The 25,272-nt window shown below is 38.4% G+C and overlaps 2 protein-coding genes across 6 annotated transcripts in view; one reads left to right on the forward strand and one right to left on the reverse strand.

Annotated features, from left to right (window-relative positions):
* Upset (SET domain-containing protein upSET) lies at positions 1–25,085 on the reverse strand. 5 transcript variants are annotated; one of them, XM_072018127.1, is made up of 13 exons: positions 24,830–25,054; positions 8,614–9,896; positions 7,322–8,529; positions 7,133–7,220; positions 6,852–7,002; positions 6,619–6,763; positions 6,477–6,524; positions 5,744–6,392; positions 3,712–5,664; positions 2,107–3,627; positions 1,776–2,019; positions 1,534–1,671; positions 1–1,471 (listed from the first exon to the last, which is right to left on the reverse strand). In XM_072018127.1, the coding sequence occupies exons 2-13, from the start codon at positions 9,583–9,585 to the stop codon at positions 1,014–1,016; spliced, it is 7,575 nt and encodes a 2,524-aa protein (XP_071874228.1). In that variant the 5' UTR covers positions 9,586–9,896; positions 24,830–25,054; the 3' UTR covers positions 1–1,013. The 5 variants fall into 5 exon arrangements, with proteins under 5 accessions (XP_071874228.1, XP_071874227.1, XP_071874226.1 ...); XM_072018126.1 differs by having other exon boundaries at positions 6,852–6,981; positions 7,322–9,896; XM_072018125.1 differs by having other exon boundaries at positions 7,322–9,896; positions 24,830–24,912.
* The window catches only part of LOC139995056 (regucalcin-like), a 28,991-nt gene continuing 16,070 nt past the window's right edge, over positions 12,352–25,272 (forward strand). Inside the window, exon 1 of the mRNA XM_072018202.1 lies at positions 12,352–12,362. The gene's annotated coding sequence lies outside the window, so the exon portion shown is untranslated. The remainder of the gene's footprint in view (positions 12,363–25,272) is intronic.

A 25,272-nucleotide genomic window follows, 5' to 3' on the forward strand; every position in this document is an offset into this window, starting at 1 on the left:
AATAGAAGAAAAAGAAAAAGAAAGAAAAAAGAAAGGAAAAAATAAAACATGATAATAAAAATAAAAATTGCAACTCACAGCACAGTGTTTGAATTTTTTCTGTATCTCTCCCTCGATCTTTAACTTAAATGTACATTTTGATACCATTATATTATGCATATATGCAAATGATATTTACAGAAAAATCGTATAATATTGGTATGCACATTTTGTGTATCTGTTTTTGTGTATGTGTGTATACATATATAATATATATAACTATCAGATGTGGGCTCCGAATATCACGATTATCGTTCGGATTAATTTCAGCTTTGTTACAATTTCGCCACAATTGGACTAGTGATATATATATAAACGTTTTTTAGGGCACCATTTCTCCGATATAAAAAGTGTACGCGGCGTACGATACACTTTTGGCCATAATGCTTAGATGCCAGTAGTTTCCTTAAACACGGTCGTATAATGCGTGAGAGCACTACGTTTTATTTTCTTTCATTCCTTTCAGTTTCTTTTTTTTTTTTCTGTTTAAAATACTTAATTATCATTTTAGGCCACGCAAATTCCATCGAGTGCGTCTCCGAAACCATCAGTAATATTAATATTCCTTGTTTCTCCTTTCGCAGTCAACGATGTACGCGCATAAACGTTTTTAATACAAGAGAGAACAGTGTAGCACCTGGTATCACGAATCTCTTCTGATTTCCTGTCAGTTGCGTGCGCGAATCATCATCTTATCATATAATCTAAATACCCTTTTGCTAGAACACGAACGACGTTAAATAGAAGAGATCGTGAATTTATATTCTGTTCCACTCAAGATATCATGTTTCACCCCCTTCCCTTCTCTCAGGCCAGGGAGGATAACTTAACACTTTAATCTAATGGAATTAAGCGACCAGCTGCGAGTTTCACTTTTGTTCGAAACCAATCGACAAATTAACTCGCGATCCGACGAAGTCTAATAAAAATTTTTCCAGCTAAAAACTTTTCGACAGCGCTACCTTTTATGTGGGTTAAGACCTTGGTGCCGGGTGATTATAAAACTGTTTCTGCGATTGGCCAGATGCAGGATACATTTGATTTCCAGGTGGCGGTGTAACAGGCGTGTACTTGGAGATCGATACTGCTGTGGTAGACGGCGGAATAAACTGGGGAGGATACGGATTTGAGCCTGGTGGTGCTTGAGACGCTTGGGGTACTAAGAATTGTTGTGGCTGTTTATTCGCAGATGTCTGAGGTGTAGCGTTCGAATAGACTTGTTGCGAAGAATTCTGTGGAACTGTGAAGTTTGGGTACTGAACGGGACAAGGTTTAGCTTGGAACTGAGAATAATGGATGGATGCAGATCCTGGAGGAGGTATATAGGGTTGAGGAGGCAATTGAGGTACCGGATAACCTGGTGGAGTATTTGATACAGTAGGATGAGGCGGAGATGTTTTACGCGCTTTCAGTATTGCCTCTGCCGTTAAACCTGTAACGATTTACAATCATGTAAAAAGTAATGAAATGGCAAAAGAGAATAGTAATATTTACCATGTTTGCGAGCTCTTTCCTCTTCGTCGTCGCTGAGGAACAATCCAAATTCTCGTTTCAATCTTTCTGTAAGATTTTCTCTTTGACGTTCGACTAAAGTTGGCGCGGCAGACCAACCAATTGTCCCTTCCTCACCACCTATAAGAGTATACAATGTTTTAACAAAGTAGTTTATAATTTTTGATGCTTAAACCTATTGTTATTATTTCAACCTTAAACCTCTTAGTATCCTCTATATTAACCTTTCTTTTCCTCGCCTTCTGTGTTCGTGAAAAGCGGTAATGTGGTTAAGGTCGGTACATCAAGAGATAATGAGATTTTGGAACCTTCCTCATCGGAACTGAGCGACGATGTTCCACTGCTCGCACTGTCTGATCTACCTCTAGCTCCTCCCTTATCTGTTGTAGAAGCATCACTTGACGGTTCAGGTTCTGGAGGCGTGCCAGACGATTGCTGTTTGCGTTTACGGTATTCTGATATGGACAACTAGAACAGCAAATTACTTTTGAATAAACAAGAAACACATGGTAGAATAACTTCGAAGTAGAAATTTTATTCTATAGTTATTCTAACCTTTCGTTTAACAGGAGGGATTGTTTCGGGTTTAAATGCAGGAGCTGGCATACTATTTGGAACGACAGTTCTCGGATCCTTTAATCGTTTGATTTCCTTAGGCGGAGCTTCCTCCTCTTTTACTGGAGTTTCTTCATTGTGAACATTTTGAGGGATTGGTTTTGTCGTACACTCTTGTATCTCTATAATCTGCTCAGAAGTTTCAGACTTTGGCTCGATGTATGGTGTATTATTTTCTTCGATCACTTCTTCTTTAGCGCTCTCGTTTGTTAGATCATCCAGCTTAGCTTCCAGCAATTCCCTTAACGCCGTCGAGAGCATAGACTTTTGTTCACCACTTTTGGATTCATCTTCCGTCTCCATATCAATGGTAGACTCGATAATAGCGGCTTCAAAATTCAACTGGCTTTTTGGAGCACTTGTTGCTTCTGTCTTTTTACGAATTCGTTCACTTAATGGTGGAATGGAATGAAAACTCTTTGGTGGTTCTGTCATAGATTCTGTGTCCATGTTGGAAGACACAGACTCAAAAATGGATTCTTCGGATGAAGTAATGAACGCGGACGGCTGTTCAATTTTCTGAGATTCCTGGCTCTGTTCGATTTCTTTAATGCTATTCTCAATGATACATTCTGGTTCGGGTTTGCTTCCGAATTCTTTGAATAACTTTTCCTCATGATTTAAATTGAATGATTTGAACGATGGCGACTCGTATTTCACATCATCTATTTCTTTATCTTCAGATTCGGAATCTTCTTTGGAGCTCTCCATCAAACCCTCAATACCATCCATGCTTTTATCCTTCTCCGAACTAGTGTCTACTTTTTCCTTATAATCATTTCCATCGTCGCCAGTAATTTTCTTCATTTGAGCTTCAACATCAAATTCGTCGATCGACATGTTGTCGTCAGATTTGATTTCGCATTTCACGTCTTCGGATCTTTTATCATCATCACACTTATAGTCTTCAACTTTAACCATCTCACTTATACTACCTCCGAATTCCAGTTTCATCTCAGCCACGCGTTCCTTCAGAATTGCATCCGATTCCATAACAGCGATCGGAGAGCTGAAATCTTCCATTTCTGTGTCTCCTTCGTTTTGATCGACTATCTCGACGGTGCCCTTCTCCAAATCCAAATTCTCTTCTTTCTTTATAATATATTCCTTTCTGCTCTTACTTTTCTGATGGCTAACCAGTTCGTTTTTAACAGATCGCAATTCATTCTTGATAAAAGATTTTGACTCCAAGTGCATGTAAGTGTCACAATCCATTTCGTCTTTCTCTTCTTTCTTCACCCCAATGTTCTCTTCTTTCATTATCGAAGTGTCTATCATTAAATGTTTCTCGGATTTTACAGTTTTAAGATGAAAATCCTGTGGAATATCTATCGAAAGTTTTTGTCGTACGGCCTCGTTTGAATTCGCGTGTTCGTGTTCTTGCTTTACAGATGCTGTTGTCATGTGACCTTCTTCATTCTGATCAACCAAAGAGGATTGTAGATGCTCCATGAAATCGTCCTGAAAAAAATGGTTTGATTAAAAATTCAACTTCCTATTAATTTACAAAAAAACATTTCAACATACAATCAAACAGCAACTCACTTCAACAGGACACAAAGATCTATTATTCGGAGTGGACTCAGGGACTAACATAGTAGGTGTAGTGGGTGGAGTGTAATTGTCTGACGATAAACTTTCTCTAGCTATTCTTCTTTTCTTCGGTGGAGCTACCATTTCACTAGCCGGCGGACTCTCTGGTCGACTATTTGGTGAATCACATTCTTCAGAAATGGCTTGACGTAACCATCTTTTCTTCGCAGATCCTGTAGAAACAGGGCAAATCGTATTTCCACTGATTGCCTGTTGTTTGCGTTGTGGCGGTGAATCGCATATTCCAGATACCGAATTAGCCGCCTGCACAAGAGTAGCTAAACTTTTAGCTGCATAACTCTGCGTTAAGAATTCTGCGGATGAGTCCGTTGGTAAAGAAAAATCCGAAGACCTGCAAAGAGGATTAATCGAATTCGTCGCAGAAGCCGGTGGCAATGCTGGTAACGGTGATATTTGAGATATATTGCTTTGCGGTGGGTCGGGTGACTCTTTTAACCATTCATTCATTAGAACTTTCTTGGTTTTTGGAAATTTGAAGCCAGGAGCTAGAGGGCCAACCGCTGCTGCGACCAACAAGCAAGCCGAGGATAAAGGAGTGGATGGAGTTGAACTTTGGGAGCTGCTGCTTGCACCGCTATCACAAGTTGGACTTTTAACTGGTGTTGGTTGTTGCAAAGGAGGCGAACTCGGTCCAGGTGCGTTAGAATTTGCTAAAGCCAATAATAAACCAGCAGCCGTTGGTATTCCTTGATGAGCAGCTGTAGCTACGCTCTCGTTCGTACTTTTGGCAGGAGTATGCAGGTGATAAGGAGCATCTCGACTTTGCGAATGATTTTGGCTCAACAAAGGTGGCGATTGCATCGAATTGCTTTCTTCTCCGGACGATTCGTCCGAGTCCGCGGAATTCAATCTGGTTCTTCGACTGCTATTTTGCGATTGAGAAGTACTAGTAGTCCTTGCTCTACCCTTTCTTCTCTTCCGCCTTAAAGGTCTATCGGAATTTTGTTGTTTTTGCTTTGTTTGTATCGTGACGCTATGACTATCTTCGTTATCGCTATGCGTACCACCAGACTCCTTCCGCTGTGCATTTCGTGCTTGAACTTCTTGTTTCCTCTGTTCCGCTTTCTCGAGCCTCTCGAAAGCTTTCATAATAGCTTCCATCTTTCTCTCTTCTCTGGTCATCTTCTTCTTGTCTTTCTTAGTCTCTGGCACTATTGGTTGACTTAAATTCGGAGAAGTTTGCGGCTGTTGCACTAACGTCAGCGGTTCTTCTTTAGGTATTTGGCGCACCGTATTTGCAACGGTGGTTGTAACTGTCCTTCTTGGTGGCGCGGATACCGATGATGACACTGTCGTCGGCGGTGGTGCAGGTTGCGTGATGACAGTATTATTAGATATCACGGTCGAGGAATCGCTGTCCTCGCAAATTGTGTTTCGTCTACCCCTTCGTCTCCGCTCTCGGCCATCTGCATTCTCAGCCAATGCTCCGTTGCTTCCTCTTCTATTCAACTGATTTAGAGACACTATTTGACATTCCCTTGGGTTATTACACGCACAGACAATGGGCATCATGGGGCTATTTGGATTAGGCGATAGCAAGAGATCATGTTGTTCGTGTCTGATCGTAATTTCGGCATTTTTCTCAATCGCGCTTGTAGTCACAATATACAAATGTAACGTTCCTTTTTCTATACAATGTTTCACTTCCGCGTTAGGTTTACAACTACGTCGCACAAATCTAGCATCGTTTCCATACGTTCTTGTGTCTACACAGACTTCTGTTCCGTCTCGTGGTAATCGATAAAAGAATACAAAGGGTCCGGGCCTCTGGGTATGATGCCTTCCTTGAGGATAGGACGGTCGATGTTGCGTACTTAACATATACTTTCCTCGTAATTCAACGACAGGTGTGTTTGGTGGGAGATACATAGTTGCTACCAGAAACTATATAAAAAGAGGAAAAAATTTTTTCAAGACTTATTTTCATTAAAAAATAACTGTTCTCGTCTGAAAAAATACTTACCCTAACGTTGTTACTATGTACGTTGAGCCTACACTTTCCGGTGGCAATGACGTTCATGTTACTCTGTCTTAAATCGCTATGTGTACCATTTACTTTGATAGATGATATCCTGGCTCGTAATTCTGGACTATAGTGATTTGTCACTGCTTCCTCGTAACGTTCGATCCACTGTCTTAGTGGCGCGACGTTGGAGCTCCACGTATCTTGAGTTTCCTCCTCTTTATCTTCCAAACTCATTCTCCGTTTAGCTTTGCGTTTACCTGGGCCTCGCTTTGTAGCTTCTTTTTTACGAACAGCACTGGATTGTCTCGGATGAGAATCTCTCCTCTGCCTTTTCGCGACGTTATTATTATTGTTATTGTTATTGTTGTTCAGTCGTCTTACTTGCGGTGGTTCGGATTTTCGTCGAGGAATTTGCTGTTGCAAAGTTCGTTTCTTGGGGATCGTACTGACTCCAACGTCAGTATCTGCCGAACTGGTGGACGATGCATCGGATGATGTATCTGAATTTAGCAATTCCTCGCGTTTACGCATTTGCAAAGCACGAGCTCTTTGCCTATCTACTCGTCGCGGTCGACAAATCTCACAGAGGTATTCGTCAGGAATGTTAGAACGATCTATACCCATGCAATCAACGTGTTGCCAAACTCTGAAATGAAAAATTTACACTTGTTATGGCGGCGCACTGAGCTGAATTCTATCAAATATCTTAGACATCACAATTTAAACTTACAAACAACGATCACAGCAGATCATGTATCCGTCATCATGTTCAAAATCGCTAGAAATGAACAAATTTTTAAATATGAATATATAATATAATATACAATATATAAATATAAATTAATATATTTTTTTTTAATACAAATAATTACCATATACATCTAGTAACACTGTCTTCATCATCCCCTTCACCCTCGGGAGCAGTTTCGGTTTCTTCGCCTTCCAGTTCTGCGTCCCTGCCTATTTCGCTACTGATAGCACTGGCTGCATCGTCGTCCATATTAGCGCCACTAACAACTATGATGAATAACACAATGTCGCATGAAAAATACACTGCTTTTATTGTTATCGCGAGTCTAATCGAGTAGCTAGTAGGACTTCGTACCTTTTCCATAAATGTAAGGATGCTGAGAAGTCGTAGACGAACTTCCGGCACCGTTGATAGGCTGTTTTGCGTGAGATGGGGGTGACGGAGGTGACGGTGTTCGTGGTGGTGGTGCCCCATAATTGTGATCCTGTAGGACGTACTGAAGACACTATAATCAAGAATTACGTGTTCTAGGAACAACTATACAGACTACAAAATGCAACAGTGTACACTGCAAAAATGGCACTGAAGATTCGTGATTAAACTTCGCGTTATGTTTACTACGATATATGTGTTACCTCGTAAGGCGGAGGTATTCTTATAATTGGAGTTATAGGACGTTGTTGACGTTCGTCTTCTTTAGATTCGCGCAGCTCGGGTTCAATTCTAAAAAAATAATAAATTTAATTATTCAATTGTTATAGAATGTGCGCACGGGGTAAAATAAAAGATCAACGAATATATAAGTGACAGAAATAGACACTAACTTGTTCTCAACATCTTTGCGAGGTTCCATGCTAGTTACTGGCAGTAACGTCTTTACTTGTCCAGATTGTTGTCTAACTTGCTGGGGAAACTGTGACGTTGTAATAAGTTGTTTTTGTTGTATAGCTTGCTGTTGTATTTTAATCGGTTGATTTTTATGCATCAACATATTCGTGGCAACAGTCTGCTGAGGAAGCAAGGTTTTGATGCTTGTCTTTTGTGCGATCGCAGTTGCCGGACCTTGACCTTTTACCGCAGCTACGTTTGTATTTAGAGAGGTCTTAATACCGGAAACTTTTTGCGTGTGATTCCTTTGAGCTGGTTTTTGAGGAGGTATCGTTTTGATGCATCCAGGCTGTTTTTGAGCATTCTGCGGCCCTATAACGTTCTGTTGTTGCTGAATTATTTTCACTGGCTGCGCATTCGCATTTCTATGCAACGACTGTTGCACGACGTTCTGCGAGTTCGAAGTTTTTACGGTATTCGCAATTTTCTGAGGTACGCTACTTTTTAAGTTGCTCTGCTGTAAATTTTGCGCTTGATTCTTTGTCACACCTACTCTCATGACCATTTGTTGTTGTTGTATCTTAGAGTTAACTACCTGAGTTCGTTGGTTATTGGGGATGGTCGCGGCGATCGTCGCAACCTTTTGGTGAACATTCGTAATACTGTGACTTTTCTGTGTTTGTGGATTCGTATTCGCTTGTTGTTGCTGCTGAGGCTGTTGTTTCTGCGCCACTTGTTGCTGCGATTGTTGTTGTGCTTGCGAAGTCTGCTGTAGCAACTGTTGTTGCAATTGGGACGAGTTCTGGATATGTATTTGCTGCGATTGTTGTGGCTGTGAGATTACTGGTTGTTTGTTTACGGTTAATAAGTTGGCGTTTTGGAGCGTTTTACTGATATTTGGAACGCTGTTACTCTTGCAAGCGCTCGCGAAAGATTGTACTCTGCTGGAATTAACCGTGGTCGCAGTCTGAGGCTTTTGCAAAGCCGTCGCAGTTTGTGATCTCTGATGCTGCGTCGGCGGCTGAACTTGTTGCACGTGTTTCTGAACCTGCGGTAACTGTTGCTGACATTGTACTTGCCCCATTACTTGTACCTTCTGCATACCAGCTACGGAGTTGCCACATTTTTGGACGTTATTCACCGCCGCAGCGTTCGATTGCTGCCTAGGCACAGTCACGGTCTTCTGCGACTGAACCTGTAATTTCTGTAATCCCTGCTGTTGATTACCCGGTATCTGTTGTAGTTGTGCTTTATGATTCGGATGACTACTTAACATCTGTGACGATACCTTTTGATTATTGTAGACTTGCGCTACTTTCTGCGTGTTCGCGGCGTTTGCTTGCACTTTTTGAAGCGTCGAATTCCCTTGTTGTTGGACTCTCTGTACGTTGGTGTTGTTCGTGACTTGATTAACAGCAAACTGGGTGGTTTGAGCGGTACCAGTCGACGACATTTGGTTCTTCTGTGCGGTCTGTATCCTAGGTACGGAGTTCCTCTGCACGGTTACCCCTTGACTGACATTCGTCACAGCCTTCACTTTCTGCAAGTTAACCGTCTGACCCTGTCCGACGAGATTTTGCGTTTTCACGTGTATCCTTTGAATGTTGGGCAACGAAGTCGCGGTAGTGATGGCTCTAACCGCGTTGTTGCTTACGACAAGCTGCGAAGGGACCGGTTGAACTTTTAAAGGCATGCTAGCCTGCAAACTAGATATCGTGGTCGTCTGTTGCTGTTGTTGCTTGCCCTCACAGGTGACGACCACCTGATTTCTAGTTTGCTGTTTGCTCTGCGTGGATACTGTAGCATGCTGCAAAGGATACACATGTGCTACTCCGCTACCTGGAGATGATAAAGATTGAGCGTTTACCGGAACATGGGTTACGTTGGAGGATGCGTTCAGCGTTAAAGGCGCGGGCTGTGTTTGATGGCTAGACGACGGTAATTTCTGAGAGATGACGCGAGTCGACAGCACCTGGGTGGTATTCGTTTGAGGTCCAGTGATTCTCTGCACCTCCCTAACGGCTTTTGCTACTGGATAGGTAACGCTAACTGATTTCACGGTGGAAAAGGAAATAACATGACCAGCTGGAATTTCTGCGGCACTCTCCAAACATTGAAGGATCTGTGGTTTGCCGCCGGCATCGTCGGTTCCCGTCGTGTTCGATGTTTCCTGATTCACCGACGAAGACGGTTGACTGCTGCTGGAGTTCTTCTTCTCGAGGGATGTTTCTACGGTGCCCAACTTTAAGACGAAGCTCATGGTGGTTTCAGCGCTCTGTGGAAAGCTGTCAATGCGTTTTGACGCGGCGGTGGCACCATCGTTCTCGTGAGCATCGGTATGCTCGGTTGGGGACGGCGGGGGAGGTGGGCCAGGCCCTGGGGACAATTGCTCCCCACCTCCACCTGTTCCACCCCCCGATAACTTGATCACCGACGGAGTCGACGTCTTGGAGGCCTTTCAATCACGCCAACTGGAAACTCGAGAGAGTTAGGATGGGATGGCTATCCTCGCCCTGCTTGACGGGATACCACGCTCTTCGATTCCGCTATTTGAGGATTCTGAACCATAAGCTGCAACATATAATCGGTGATTCTTTTGTTAGTCTTGAGATAATAAGTCTCCGTCGATAGTAAGTTTTCAACGATATTCGGTTAAGCAAAACGTATAGTGTAAGGGCTCGTCTTCGTTGAAGCACCATCGAGCAATCTCTTGTCGCTGTTCCAAGTTTCTTGAAAAAGTCGCCGCATGTTGCTTCAGTGCAGACGAGTTCTGAGAAAAGATCCCTTGAAAAATTCAACGATAACTTTAGGAGAGCGATACGTGTCGTTGGCTATGTACCCTAATCCAAACATCTCTTAAAAAGTATTAATTATTCAGCGTTCATGACGTGGCCATGGAATATTTAAAGATATTGATCCAGAAAAACGTTCCCTTCCAATCGTTCGATAAAACTAATGCTTATCTAATAGATATCGTTTTCAACGAATCTGTATAAAGATCTATCGAACCGGTTCACGATTGTTTCGATATCGTGAAAGCTGAGATACTTAGCAACGGTGAAAAGGAAATGGGGAGAAAGGAACCAAGCGGTATTTAATGTCTTAAGTATTTAATTACGATGGCAATATCGACAAGAGAAAGGGAAAAATGATCGAAATGATCATTTCTGGTCGCGTTTAACAATCATATCCCTCGCTGTGGAACCGGTTCGGAATTCCACGATAAAATCAATTTAGATTAGACCGCGAATCGATGGAAAGCGTTTAATACGTTTAATTATCATGTCTTCTATTGTTTAATATTAGAGTCGTTCATCGACTATCGTTGACAAAATTCACATACAGTGGCTACAAAAAGTATCTGTACATATCGTTACTTTCTAACGAAGTGTTCCTTTTTTTCCTTTTATCAGATTCTACATTTCACTTTCATAGTATCAAACTTTGCTAGTCGTGTGAAAGTATGTACCATTAAATAATACTAATCGTAAGCTTAATATACTTGAAACTAATTAATATGCCGATGGCTTACTGCATAAATATCGTATGTCAACTTTTAGCGTTTTCTAGAAAACCAGTCTTAAATAATAAATAAATATTTGTTGCATTGTATTTATTGTTATCAACGTCATTGTAAAATTGGTTGCAAATCGTGCATTGATGCTTCTTAGGAATATAAAATGATCACGATAGATCATGCTCGTTGGAAATATCTCCATATAGGTACACTATATGCAGTAAACAAAGTTATTATTTTCGACAAATTTATGAAATGGATATAATAGTTTTTATATAGAATAACGAAAATATGAAAAACTATTACATAGAAAGTGAAATTTCACAAGAAGCACACGTAATTTATGCAATATAATGATAATGAGATAATATTAATATTCGAGTAATTTACCAATATATTGTAGTATTATGTGTGTAATATGTTGTAGTACAATATCCATGATACTGTAACGTATTATTCTATGTGAATCTTTAAAGTAAACTGATAATTTTACGCTATTCGCATAAACTATTATCACTTTCTAGCGTTATAACTAGATTGTGGATTTTTATACAAATTCATATTTTTGAGAATAGAATGAAAAATGTAAATTTGCCTGCCAGATGTTATAGAAGGCGCTATACTTTGCATATTTCATACTACGTGCGTTCTGTTCGATTTTGCACTTTTAAATTTCCTATAAATGCATAAAGTGCGCAGTCTAGTTGTAATAATATAGAGTGAACACTCGAAGGTGTTAAAAGTCGTTCTTCGACTGTACTGGATAAAAATTCATATATTTAAAAAGATTCAAAGACGAACAGAATGATGAAAAGGCGTGGGGGTACACCGATATCCTATTGCGACCTGTTAGGGAAATCGCCATTGCTAAAATATCGTTGCATATAACAGCTGCGAAGGAAACGACGCAATACGCAATCGTACGTACAACGATGAATCACTTGGTGTTGCGCTTTTCTCTCCCAACGAAAACCGAGTTTCCTGGCCGTAAGAAATCGTATATCCTAAGCGAACAGAATAAAAAGCGCAACAAACCGAGATTGTTGCGTGCGATTTCAGAAGTGGCAAGAAGATTCCTTTTGAAGAAACGTTACGAGCAGTGCGATAGGCATTTGCCAGCTCGTGTCAAGTCCGCACGTGCAGCTGAACTTGCGCCAAATGTGCCTGCGTGTTCTACCACCTTGTGTGTACGACGCGCACACCTAATAAATTAGTATTGTCAATATCTTCCACTGAACTCGAATTGCGTAAACAGCCGATCGGATATAAAAGATACGAGGCATTGGCCGGCTGCGGTACGGTGGTGGGAGCTATCGCCAAGCTGAAATCGTTTCGTGCAACCATCGATAAAAGAGAAAATCTAACGTATTCAAATAATATGGAAATACTTTCAAATATGCAAGGGAAAGTGAAGGAGAAGCGAACTAGAAGTGAGAGAGCATGTGCGTATTTTTCTTTTACTTCCGTTTTTCTGTTTCTCCATTTTAGAAAAATTTCAACTGTAGTTTAAAGTTTAGAGAGTACAGATTTCTGCAATTGTAAATGAATTTTAACTTGGATCGATTAATGAATTAATTAAAATTGATTAATAAATAAATACTAGGGTGGCTTATAAGTTAGTACGTTTTTTGAATACATTACTTTCGTAATGAATAAAGTCTTCTGAATCATTTTAGCAGAACTTCGAAGCGAATTTCTTTAAAAATATAATATAGCATTTCCTTCGCTGCTTTTGCTACTTTGAAGTTTCGCTCCAAGTAGAGACACAGAAGTACACGAATTTCCGACTTTTCCATGGTCCTTTCTAAACGAACAATGGGATAAAATAGAATTAATTAATCAAAATGAAGTATAATCATTTGAAGAGCTATTAAATGATACTACAAAATAGTACAAGGGAATATATTAAAAAAAAGCACGAACTTACGGATCGCCTTAGTAATCCAATACGACTTATAATTGTAAGGAAGAGCGGTTGTATATCCGCTCTTTACTCGTATGTAAATATTGTAAATCAGCCGAAGCAATAATGATAATCTGCGAGCTCAGATCAAGAGCGTTTTGCATAACGATGTTATCGTTTGTCCACTTTTTATATATATTTTTTACGCTTGTAAGCGTAATCATAATTTTCATTCCTCCAACTTTGAACAGCATGTTCTATCGTTGTCTCTTTTTCTCCTCTTTTTTTTTTGTTTAATTTACAAACCAAATATTGCTAATTACTTGATGAGGTAACGCGAGTATACAGGTATCGCGAAATGTAAAATTCCACGGCGAACGAAACTAGAATCAGGATCACGTGACGAATGCGTAAATAGGAGGCAGTTTGTTCGATGCGTATGCTACCTTTTCTATCGCACTCATTGTCAGTGGCACGTGCTGCTACTACTGAAAACCATTAACGGCAGTATAGTCGTTTCCCAGGCTTTTGTCCCCGCATTCTCAAAAGAGGTAGTTTGGACGGTAATTGGACGAGGCTTTTTAGAAACAAGTTGATATAAAAGAAAAGACTTGCAACTAATTAGCATCGCGCGAAGGAAACGCAGTATCCAATTTTATTGGATAACAAAAAACAAATAACAGCTTCGTCCAAAAACGTATAATTTGTAATTTAACGATGGAAAGTGAGATCGTGTGGTTTCCTATAATTAACGCGATCTCCCATTTACAATTTACAGTGGCTCACGGAAATATTCCAACACTTAGCGCAGAATTTTTGTTTATATATATGCATATTATGCGTATTAAATACACCCAACTTTCAGAAGTTTCGTTGGCACTGTAACGATGCACGAATATTATTATTATGATGGCAAAGTTTTAAGCCGGTCTGAAAATGTATAAACATACACTTACTGGTAAGCTTCAGAGCTGATCTTCACGGATTTCAACAATAGTTCTATGTATGAAATAAATGCATCTGTAATTTTGAACAAATTATGAGATAATCAACAAATTAACATAAAAAAATTATGATAATCTATAAATTATGAGAAAAATGCATTTAAAGTTTGAAAAAATCGCATATTCCCAGATATTGGAACTGATCATTTATTAATAACTGTAGCGTAGCGGTAAGCATAAAGGGGTTCGAATTGTTTATCCCGGGTTTGCATTCAGTTGGGAGAACTTTACTTCAGAACAATTACCTTTTTAGTGTTACAATTATAGAAGCCTGGATTATTTCATGTCTTCTCTGTTATAAGCATTATTTTGTATCTATTATTAATAAAACAATTTATTAAAAAAGTGGAATATACATAATAGTTTATCCCAATTTGTATATTTCAAATTATATAAATATTTTAATTGTTTTATTTATAATATTTACTTTAACATGTAAATCATTCTTACAATTAACATTCTGATCAAATAACTATATTAATAAAGTAAATTACACTTTATGTAATTGTATTGAAGTAAATCGATTTTTCTCATAATTGGTTGGCCATCCGAGGCTAAAATTACAAATGTGTACGTTTATTTCACATGTAGACCCATCATCAGGTCTAAAATTTGCTTTGTTAGTGAAAAATTAGTATACAGCATGAATAATAACCTTAAATATACAACTAATAGTGAAGATGATCTCATTACGTATTGTGGCTTATTACAATGAATGATTGTCTGTATTAATATTTCGGTAATCCTTATAAAGTGTATGCTTCCAATAAATATCTTGTAACCTTTATGTATACATTTCCAGATTCGTTTCAAATTTTACCAATATAATAACGACAGCTGTGTCTCGTTACACTGCTAATGAAACCTCAAAATGTCTTGTATAATATATATATAATAAGGAGTTCCTAAGAATGCACGAATACTTCCGTGAGTCACTGTATGTACACATAAACAGCAGCATGCATTTCCAGTAAATTCTGCCACGCTCCTGCTCAGATGTCTCGATCTACATGGTGCATAGGATCGAGTTTAACCCTCGATTCGCCGATTCGTTGGGTGTTGTCGTGGTCGATTTGACGATAGCCATCGTACATTATACAGCTATATAGCTGTCACGTGACTGGTTACAGTGTAACGACGTTATCGGCACTGTCAAAACGCCAATAGCAAGGATTCAACTTTCATCGCGCAACCACGCAGGCGTCTGTTAACCGAGGTTATGCACTCTGTAGTTCCTCGTTGTGTGCTACGTTCGATTTAATTTTAACCGAATCTTGTGAAATTCCGAAGAGATTTCGATAGTTTTCATCGTCCGTTTTACCAGGCAACTCTCTTGCCAGTCCTCGCTCTTTCTGAAAAATGCATTTTTCTAAGTAGTCGCTTAGAACGCGCCGAGAACCGCTGGAACGCAGTATTATTTCAGATGCTACGAAATCAGGGAAATTGCCAGAACCAACTGCAGCATTGTAACAGAAACAAAACTATATTCGCGTAGCTAAATATAAACCTTGCTTCAGCGGTTGCGTTCCATTGCGAGCTGGCTAATAAACGTACCGCGATGCACTTTCGTAAAATGCAATTTACATTTCACCGAGAATAACATCGTTTTATAAAATATTTAAACATCCTACGGAATAGTACCTCAACGTAGAGCGTTTTCTAGGCGACTGGTTTCTCCTTCGTGTGTAACTATGATTTCCTGGAAATATCATATCGATAAACGTCTTTAGTATTTAATCCGTACATCACACAGCCAACACTGGAAATGGATAATGCTTCGAACTTGGCCAATCTGAATTCGGATGTGGACAGAATAACACATTACTAACTGATTGCGAACGTTTTCGCGTTTTTGAGAAATTTCAAAAATTCACAAAATACATATAATATGCAAAAATATAACAAGTATTCAAAATAGAGCACTTACTATAATATTTAGTAAACCAAGCGAATTTTTATTTACCTTCTATCTTCCTAATTACGTTCATGAAAATTATATAAACATCCACAGCCACACACTATAGTACAATATACCGAATAAATGTATCCAAAATTCCTAATTCGTTGTACCTCCCTCGTTCGTTACGTATCAGACTTTAAAACTTTTGCTGGGTTTTGTGAACACTCGAAGGATTAAACAAAGCATCTTTAGCATTATCGACAATTTGGTTGGTTAAGTTTGATACCAATTTGTCTAGTTTACCTAGACTGTCTGATTGTTTCTCTCCTTGTGCATTTGCTCTGTTTGATTAGTGATTGATTTCATTATTTCTGCGTAAGATTTATTGGTTGTTAATGAAGTTGAAGTTTTTCTGATGTGTGTATCTGAACAGGCAACGGTTGTTTCTTCATAAACCTCCTCCCCCAAAATGTATTTAACTATATTAAACATTTAGGAATGTTAAAAAAAAGAAAAGAAAGAAGAAAGCATCTTTTGTTTGGTTTGATTGTTGCGGAGTTATCCAAGACTTGATAATATTGCGAAGGCAATGTATCTTTTCCGGAGGGTAAAGGATTAGTTGGGTGGTCGCAGCAGCGAGGCAACTATCGTCGATGTAACAACGGCGGGTGTTCTGGCTGCTATTTTGCCGCGATGTTTCCACCAGTCGCGAAGTTAACGAGGTTTCGCGCGCGAGCGTGCAGCGCTGCACGGGCTGGTTTGTCACGTTGGCAGCAATGGGATTTGTGGCGACCTACTTGGCGTACCTCGACCCTTGCATTGATTCGATACGAACCAAAATTATTCCTGAACGATTATCGCTCGATGTTGACCTCTCCTTCCACGTCCTACTATCTCGCTTCTTTTCCATCCCTGATCACATCTATTCACGGATATTTGCCATTCTAGTTTACCTGCTTCTGTTAAGCTATTATATCAATTTCTCCAACTAGCTCAGCCAGATAAAACGTCGTTCGCTGTTTTATGTAGTTTCCCCGCTGCAAATTATCGAAGAATCGCGTATCGGCGGGAGCAGAAAGGAAGCTCGTTGGATACAATATTACGCTGTTTACAATATTATCAATCGAGTATTGTTACTCGACATGGGTCGACAGCGTCTCCAACAAGTTGTTTGACGCTTCCGCTGACCCCTTCTCAACCACAGGGCAATTCAACGTTGCAGGAAAACGGCGTTGCTCTCACCAGCAACCCGTGCGCAGTTGGAACGCGCATTCTACTGCCATGTAACTAGCCCGATTGTAAGCAATCGTGCGGATGAAATTGGCAATGATATCCCGATTCCTCTCTCTTTTTAAATCTTGATTCGATAATTAGGTACAGGTATCAACCGTACAACACGGTACTCCTACAACACGGTTCGAGGATTGAGTAATTCTTCAAAACAGGCGCGTAATCAGAATTTTTAAGCGCAAGCATCGTCATTCGATATCTTTCATTGAAGTCAGCGTATGTGTACTGTCTCAGATTTGCGCAATTTTGGGATATTGAAACTTTTAATCCATTCTTAGTTTGCAGAATATTAACCCTTTGCGCCATAGGGAAGCAGCAGCTCGAAGCTTCTCTGATAAAAAAAATCGATAAGATATTTTACAACTAACAAAAATAGAAATCATACATAGATTAACGAACGTCGTTTAATATAATTTAGCAATGATGAAAAAGAAAATATTATGTAACATAAATTTATAAAACTTTTGATTAATTATTGACTGTTTTAATAAACATTAATACACTTTTGTTAATCTTTGGAACATAATCTTATTTTTGTATCAGTTCTCTGTTTCGTATAACACGGCATATTTTCGGAACTTAACTACGTACTATCGTGTTATACGGGGGATACTAGTAATCAAAGTAACTCGATCTCCCGTAAAAACGTATACAAAGAATCCTATCTATACTGATTCTTTCTATAGCATGCTTCCCATATGCTTATGCCCATCGAAAATGACGTTGATTTTCTCCCCTTAAAAGCAGCATTAATTCCATCCACTTTCTCGTCGTTCGTTCGAAATACGCGTAGAATCGAAGAAAAGCAGCGAGACCATAACGCGACCTCCCACCAACGACGATACTAACCATACCTACGACTAGTTCTACGCCGTTAAATAAACGTTCGACTTCTCTCTCCCTCTTTCGTCCTCTGTCTCTCTCTTTCTCCCCGTCCAAGCCCGTTTTTCTGCGAGTCCATCTTTCGCTCTGCTCTCTGTTCCTCCCTGGTAAGGGAGAGCACGAGCGTATAACATACAGTAAGCCGTATACAAAGGCCTGATTGCCGGACACTCGGTGAAATATGCCAGTTCCCCGCCAATAACCGGTATCGCGCTGTCCTCTCTTCACATTTGCGCTGTCTTCGCTACGTTCACGGCAGATCGGCGTAGAGTGGAAGGAGGACAACGCGGCGCACACAACATCACATGGAGAAAGAGAAGGAGAAAGAGAATCAGAAAGACAGAGTTGAAAAAGGCGAACGAGAAATTGCTGGTGGAAGTAAACCGAGATACGAAACAATACTATGCCCGAGACAGATGCCACTGCGCGAAGCTTTTCTTTCGCGATAGTATGTTTCCACGATTAACTTTCTAAAATATCCGTTTCTTTCTCGGAACTCTCCTGCTTTTTTTCTATTACGTAGACGGTACATTGGATCGTTACGTGGATAATTCCACAAAATTAAGAGACGCAAGAGGCAGGGGATGGTCAGGGAACGAGGAGGGATTTAAACGGCACTCATGAAGAAGATGGTTGTTGCGCAAAGAACAAGCACTCCATTCCGCGAGAGTTTCGTGCTACTCCGCTCGATCATGCATGTAAATGAATGGGAGCGTCACGAGGCCTGCGAATGTGCTCGTGCGCGCCGCGCCGCAGTTTTGCAATCCCTTTTCGTACTTTCGCGGCGGTCGATATGCAACACACCACCACGGGAATCGCAGTCGTTCGGCAAACTCCTAAAAGATGGCTTGGCGTTTCCACGAAACTGCTGCTCTTTATCCTCTTCAAATTTTACTATGAACCCTCTTCTACGGTGGCTCGCAAAAGTATTCGTACACTTCCCATAGAAAATTTTTATGTGCATATTGTGCGTGTTACATGAAACATTTTGATATTTCATTAGCACTATAATGAGACACGATCGCCAAGATTATATTGGCAAAATTTGAATCCAATCTGAAAATATATATACAAATTACAACATATTTATTGCAAATTTATATTTAGTAAAAAATTAATATATAGTATGAATAATCACTTCAAGCATATAAAAAGTGTTAAAGATGGTCCCAGCGAATGCTGAGACTTATTAATAAACTGCCGATTTTTATGCATTTATAGGATTTCAAAAGTGCAAAATTGTTCAGAATGCACATGATATCAAAAAACGCATAAAGTATCAAAAGTATAATGCTTTCTATAATATTTAACAAGTGAAATAATTTTCTAGCAAGATTCTACATTTTTAATTATATTGCCAAAAATATGGATCTGCATAAAAAGCTGCAGTCTACTTACCAATATCGTGGATGACTGTCTATTTTAAATACTTTTGTGATACGTATCTTATTTATTTATAACTATTAAATACATATCTTGTAACTTCTGCATACATCTTCAGAATCGTATAAAATTTTACCAATATAACCACAACAGTTGGGTGTCATTACAGTACTAATGAACTTTCAAAATGTTTCGTATAAAACACGTAATATGCGCATAAAAAAGTCTCGCCCAGCGTACGAATACTTTTGCGAGCCACTGTCGTTGATAAATCTCTTTCTTCCTTTTTGTTCCTTAACCAACTAAAATATAATCTTGAATCGTTTCAACTTTCTAACACTTCTCGATCGGTGGTTAACAAGAGAGAAGAGCGCGAGTACAGAATTGGCTAGAAGAGATTGCTGCGGACAATTTCGTTCTATTTGCCGACAGCTGCAATAGCGAACAACTCTGCGGATTAATCACTTAGGAATGCGACCGCACTATGGTTAAAGAAAGACCCATTCACGCTAAACCGATTGGAAATCATCCCATTGCCCGATAATCAGCCTCTATTGGCCGAGGTTCAAGTCCGGGAATTCAATTGGAATTCCTATCAAAAGTAAGAAATATCGATGGATAAAAATATCTTGAAAAAGCATTCGTTAGCCGCGAAAAATCGGACGCGTAACGCGGCTCTGTGCATTACGTGGGAGTGTTGGAAGATAGAGGGGACGAGAGACGAAGATTCAGCATTGTGCACCTCCGCTATTAAAACCAAGGTTACCGAGAAGCGTGCATCTTTCTTTCTCTCTTTCTCGCCGTCGAGTCTGCGAGTCTCCAAACCGGACTAAATCTTATTATTATGTATACATTTCGTTGCACCGTCGATCTGGACGCTTAGGAATTCTCTCTCCTTACCTCTCTTTTCGAAAGATGTCCTCGTCTACTTCTACGATTGCATAATCTTTTTGTAGCGCGAAAAGAACCATTTCCGCGCGGAAACTATTGGCGTTCGCTACTCGGTAAAACAGATTAAAATATTTGTTTAATCGCGCTTCAGATAAAACTAACTACATGTGTGGGACAACCTTATCGCGTCGGAATTTTATGCAATCGTAATCATATGCGATAAACTTCTATCCCGAACGTAGAAAACATAAAAGCTAAGGGAAATGCATCGATTCAACTGTGGTGTGGAAAAATCGAGAATGGTTTACTTTCGTGGGATATATTTTATGGCTGACCCAGCACGCCTGTATTCCTCTGTCAACAGCAAAAAGTTTTGCCACGGTACACGCTCCTCCGTTTATCGTGTGAATACGTCGTAACCCATAGTAACCGCGAGCACCATTAATACACTGTGATGTCATCCCGAAGAAATGCATCGGTTCTTTGCGGCGTAAATCTTGCGAAATCGTTGCCGGTCTCGGTATTGCGTTTGATTTTCCAGCGGAATTAACCAGATGCGTGCAACTACTATAGCTATATATAGCCCCAGTATTGATGGTACAAATGAGACGGGGATTATTCTAGATGAAAGAACAGGCCGAAAATATACACTAAATATTTTCATTCGAGGCTTCGTTTTCGAAAAAATCGAATTTGCAGATTTCTTTAGCACGCGTGAATTTGGCTAATTACCAAACGAGTGCGAGTAATCGATCATCAGGTGTTACTCTACATGCGAAAATAAATGAAAAATGTAGAATAGAATTTGTCTGTTTAGGGGCTTAATGGCTAGTTCTCAAAAAAATTGAATTCGAACGTGCACAGTTGAGAATAGGCCTGATCAATTTTCAAATTTCATTTTTTCGGGAACGAAACGTCCTACGTAGGTATTTTGTTCTATATACCTAACCTCTTGTCGGTTATTCACCCCTACACATTCCGGAATTAACCAAATTCAAGTATTCTTGACAAATTTTCAATCTTAATATTTTCGAACATAAATGAACAAAATTTATTCCGTATTTTCGACTTGTTTTTCATGTAGAATCACTTCCATTTCGAATATACCATCAATATTAGGACTTCCTTGCCGAAACATTTACTTACAAAACATACTTTAACTCTTCGAGTCTTTGTTTGTAACTTGATCTTTATATTTTATTTATATTTTAATTTCCTACTAGTTACTTTGTTATTAATCTTGAAATCTTTTTACAATTTTTAGTAACTCATTCTTATTTGATAAAATAATGAATATTTTAATATGTATTATAGTAACATCTTGCTTTTTTAAATAATTTGCTTTCCAATTACACGCTTAATATAATAAATAAATCATTGTTTTTATAAGCTTCTTTTTATTTGGATTGGTAATAAAATTTTTGTACAAAGCCATTTTATTAAGAGTAGAATGCAACTAAGTAAAGTTGTATTTTTTAAATATTTATTTAGTAACCAGCGTTACTAACGTAATGTAATGTAATGCAAGTAAGTAATGTACAGGCTAAGCACTCCAAAGGTTAAGAGATCTCCCAACTTTTTGATCTAAAAACACAAGCAGAGTTTATCCGAACCATATGTTTGGATTTGTTCGATCGACAGATATCTTGCCGGTAATCGATATAACCTGTCCTAACTATTGCTAAGTGATGACACGAATTCGTCCATACGATGCGCCACCAACCACTACTTTGCGAATAAGTTATGATATAGTAGTGTGCATACGCACTGACATCGTCCTATTGGATCTTTCTCGATGACGTCAGTAGGGTTGACCAATGGTAATGGTCACGAAGGAGAGACAGAACACTAGCAGCGAACTTGACAAATCCGTTACCATTGTTTTAATAAAAAAAATAAACAAATGTTACCCGATATAACCCAGATTTCTGAAAGTAACCTGCTTTGATATTGGCAGGTTAAAAAAACCAAAGATCATTAAGCTTTAAAATAATTAAACTCTTAAATGTTATACATAGAAAAAAGATATAAGAATAAGGAAGAACTATCTATTAATAATAATCATAACAAAAATTTAATTGAATAGGGAAATACAATTGAAGTTTCTAGTTCCTTCTAGTTTGGATGGAAGAAACGATAGATCTTCCGAATGACTTTCTTCTGATTCTCTTGTGAATAAAGTATGTAATATATTGTATATGTCGCGCGTGCCCGTCACTGCGCGCGAACTTCCCTTGGTTGCGGTCGATACGATTTCACCTCGTAGCCAGCAAATGCTACCACCAGAGGCGTACCCCACCAAACTAAATTTCGAGCTCGAGCATTTTAAACCTCTGTCTTCTTTCCGTTCGCATTCGATCGATTTAACTTCAACTTGTTTCAACGATTCGATCGTGTTTTCAAACACTTGAATTCATAAAAAAATTTTCTTTTTACAAAGCTATATCAGACCTAACATATACTTAACGTATAGAATAACATTTTTGTTCCGTAAACAGTCTTTCAATGATGGTAGATATATCTGTTACATGTTTAACCAATTGCAAATTAGAATAAAGTGCAACATTCTATATATCAATCAATTCATTGAAAATTGACAATACATTTCAAGGTCATTAAAATCAGGTACAATGCGCAGAGTTCTGTAATTAATTGAAAATTGTATCCTATAAGAGATAAAAATGGAGGAAATGATTACGATCGGCCAACTGAGGAAATTCGTAGCGACGATTCTGGTTACTGACAGCTACCCATGAGCACCATATCTGCAATCGTGCCGTATCCTACTACGAGAATTCCAAATTTGACTTTATAACTTCGAGCGACTTCCTTCCCGCACACATAACTTGATCTGACAAACAGAAACCATTCAGCTCGCCTCGAGAGATTTATATATGTGTAAAGATCAACTTTTCTACAATAATATCTTATCAATTTCGGTTGAAATTCGGCTGCTATAACTTGATATTCGATGATATGCATTGAATATTTTTCGATCATTCGATTAAAATGAATGTGATAAAAATATTGATAAATTTAAAATTCTCGAGACGCAAAGTAAGACATACGAATGAGAATTTGACACGACAGGAAAAAAGATGCGGAGAATTTTGTGAAAGAGCAAAGTAGCGAAAGAAAATAGGAGATAAGAGTGGGAATTGGAAGGGATCGCGAAAGGATCAAGAAAAAAGAAAATGACAGTGGTCGATGAAAGTAAATGAAGGAACAAGAGAGGAAGGAAAGATATACGTATGTACATACATATACATCTGTACATTATATATATGTGCAACGGACGAGAAGAGAAAGAAAAGAGAGACAGAGAAACGAAGGAAGGGAGGGGGCAACAATATGGCCGTCTGAGAGAGAAACCAGCGCCGCCTGGCTGATTTTTCCATTCCCGCCGTGAAATAGTTTTCAATACACAAACTTTCTTCCCTTGGTTATAACCATTAAATAACATTCATGAATTATTTAGTATTATATGTTTGTAAATTTGATAAAAACTTGATAAAATTGTCGTATAACCTTATGATATTATATACCAATGTACTAGTATATATTGGAATATACCAAATGTATTCGAAATAAATATTTCTGAAATCTTGAAAACAGTATTTTATAGTAACATAAGATGATCATTTAATTATGAAAAAGTTTGTAACAGTATATGCAACATTATTAATTGAAATACTGTGTGAATGGAACATATTTGTTATTACAACCACACCATACAACCTTAGAGTATCTGTAAGCAAATTAATTTTAGATTTGATGTCCATTCATTTGAAATAAGTAAATGTGCTAAGCAAAATCATTTTGAAGAACTTTGTCACTCACTTATTTACTTATTCTTCCTACTTTTACAAATAACATATAATAATTATATTATACATATATAAGTAGAATTATAAACTTGTCAATCAATTATGAACACCTCTAACATGAAATAGTAAGAATGCAATCTCATCTTCTTACATATTTATACAGCAATTTCGTTAGTTATTTCTTAATATCAACAAGTATAGTAATTCGCAAATACACGATTAATTCTACTAATCCGAATCAAACCAAAAATATATCTTATTAGCCTAACAAAAAGAAGTAGAAAAAGATTGGATAGTTACAAAGTAGTCATTCGTGTAAAATTCTCGAGTAAAGACATAAAAGAAAGGATGAAGAACGCAGGATAAATGTTTAAACATTACACGAAAGTTAATAATCACGTAAGTTAGACAACTTAAGTAGTATGTGTACGATGTGGTTGACCTGTACTCGTTCACCATTTTACTAATCATTGTTGCCACCATTCGGAAACAAAAATTGCAATCAACAAATACTTTTTAAACCTCTCTCTTGTTGCAAAAAGACAATGAAAAAATTGCAATCGAAATCAATTTAAAATGCTGAAATCGAAATTTCGCAATGTAGACATTTTTTTTCTTTTTTTATTAAGTCAAGTACAGCAGTAAGCGGTAAAACAAGACAGATGTCAATAAAAATTGTGAAAAACTTCTCGATGATAAAATTACTTTATATTTTCGAAAGCGATTTGTAAAAAGGCACGAAATGCAAAATAATTTGAACGTCACAAACGATTCATAATATGAACAGAATGGAGCATTACACCTGTCTTTCATATGACAGTTCGATTGAATTTTGAACATTTGTCACGATAATTGCAACTTTCTATTCTTTTGGAGTAATAGAAATTCATAAAAATGTATTGCTTACCTTAATATGACAGGAATACAGAAGCTCACTTTAAACTTGGATGTAAACACAAGCATTTTTTAATGGAAGTCACACCAGGGCAGCTTAAATAATAAACGAAAAAACACTCTTTACATCGCGGGAAACGTTATTTCACTATTCGAGATTTTATTACGTTATTAAATACCACAATAAATACGAGAATTCACGATCTCTTCGGAAAACATCCATCGAAAACTAAAGATGGCAGCCATTCTTCTGTACAAAACAAAGGTTCACATCCACGGACTCGCAAGCAATGAAGCCTCGAAACCAGATAACTTCCGGCGCTACCATCAGCCCGCTATTTTCAATCATTCGAAAATGTATTAGCTTGTTTTCGATAAATGTACAATAAGATTTGATTCAACACTTCGATTACGTTACTTCATCACCGCAAGAGTATCGTCTTGACTTTCATTTAT

The sequence above is a fragment of the Bombus fervidus genome, chromosome 15 (assembly GCF_041682495.2).
Source record: "Bombus fervidus isolate BK054 chromosome 15, iyBomFerv1, whole genome shotgun sequence".
Classification (NCBI taxonomy): Eukaryota; Metazoa; Arthropoda; class Insecta; order Hymenoptera; family Apidae; genus Bombus; species Bombus fervidus.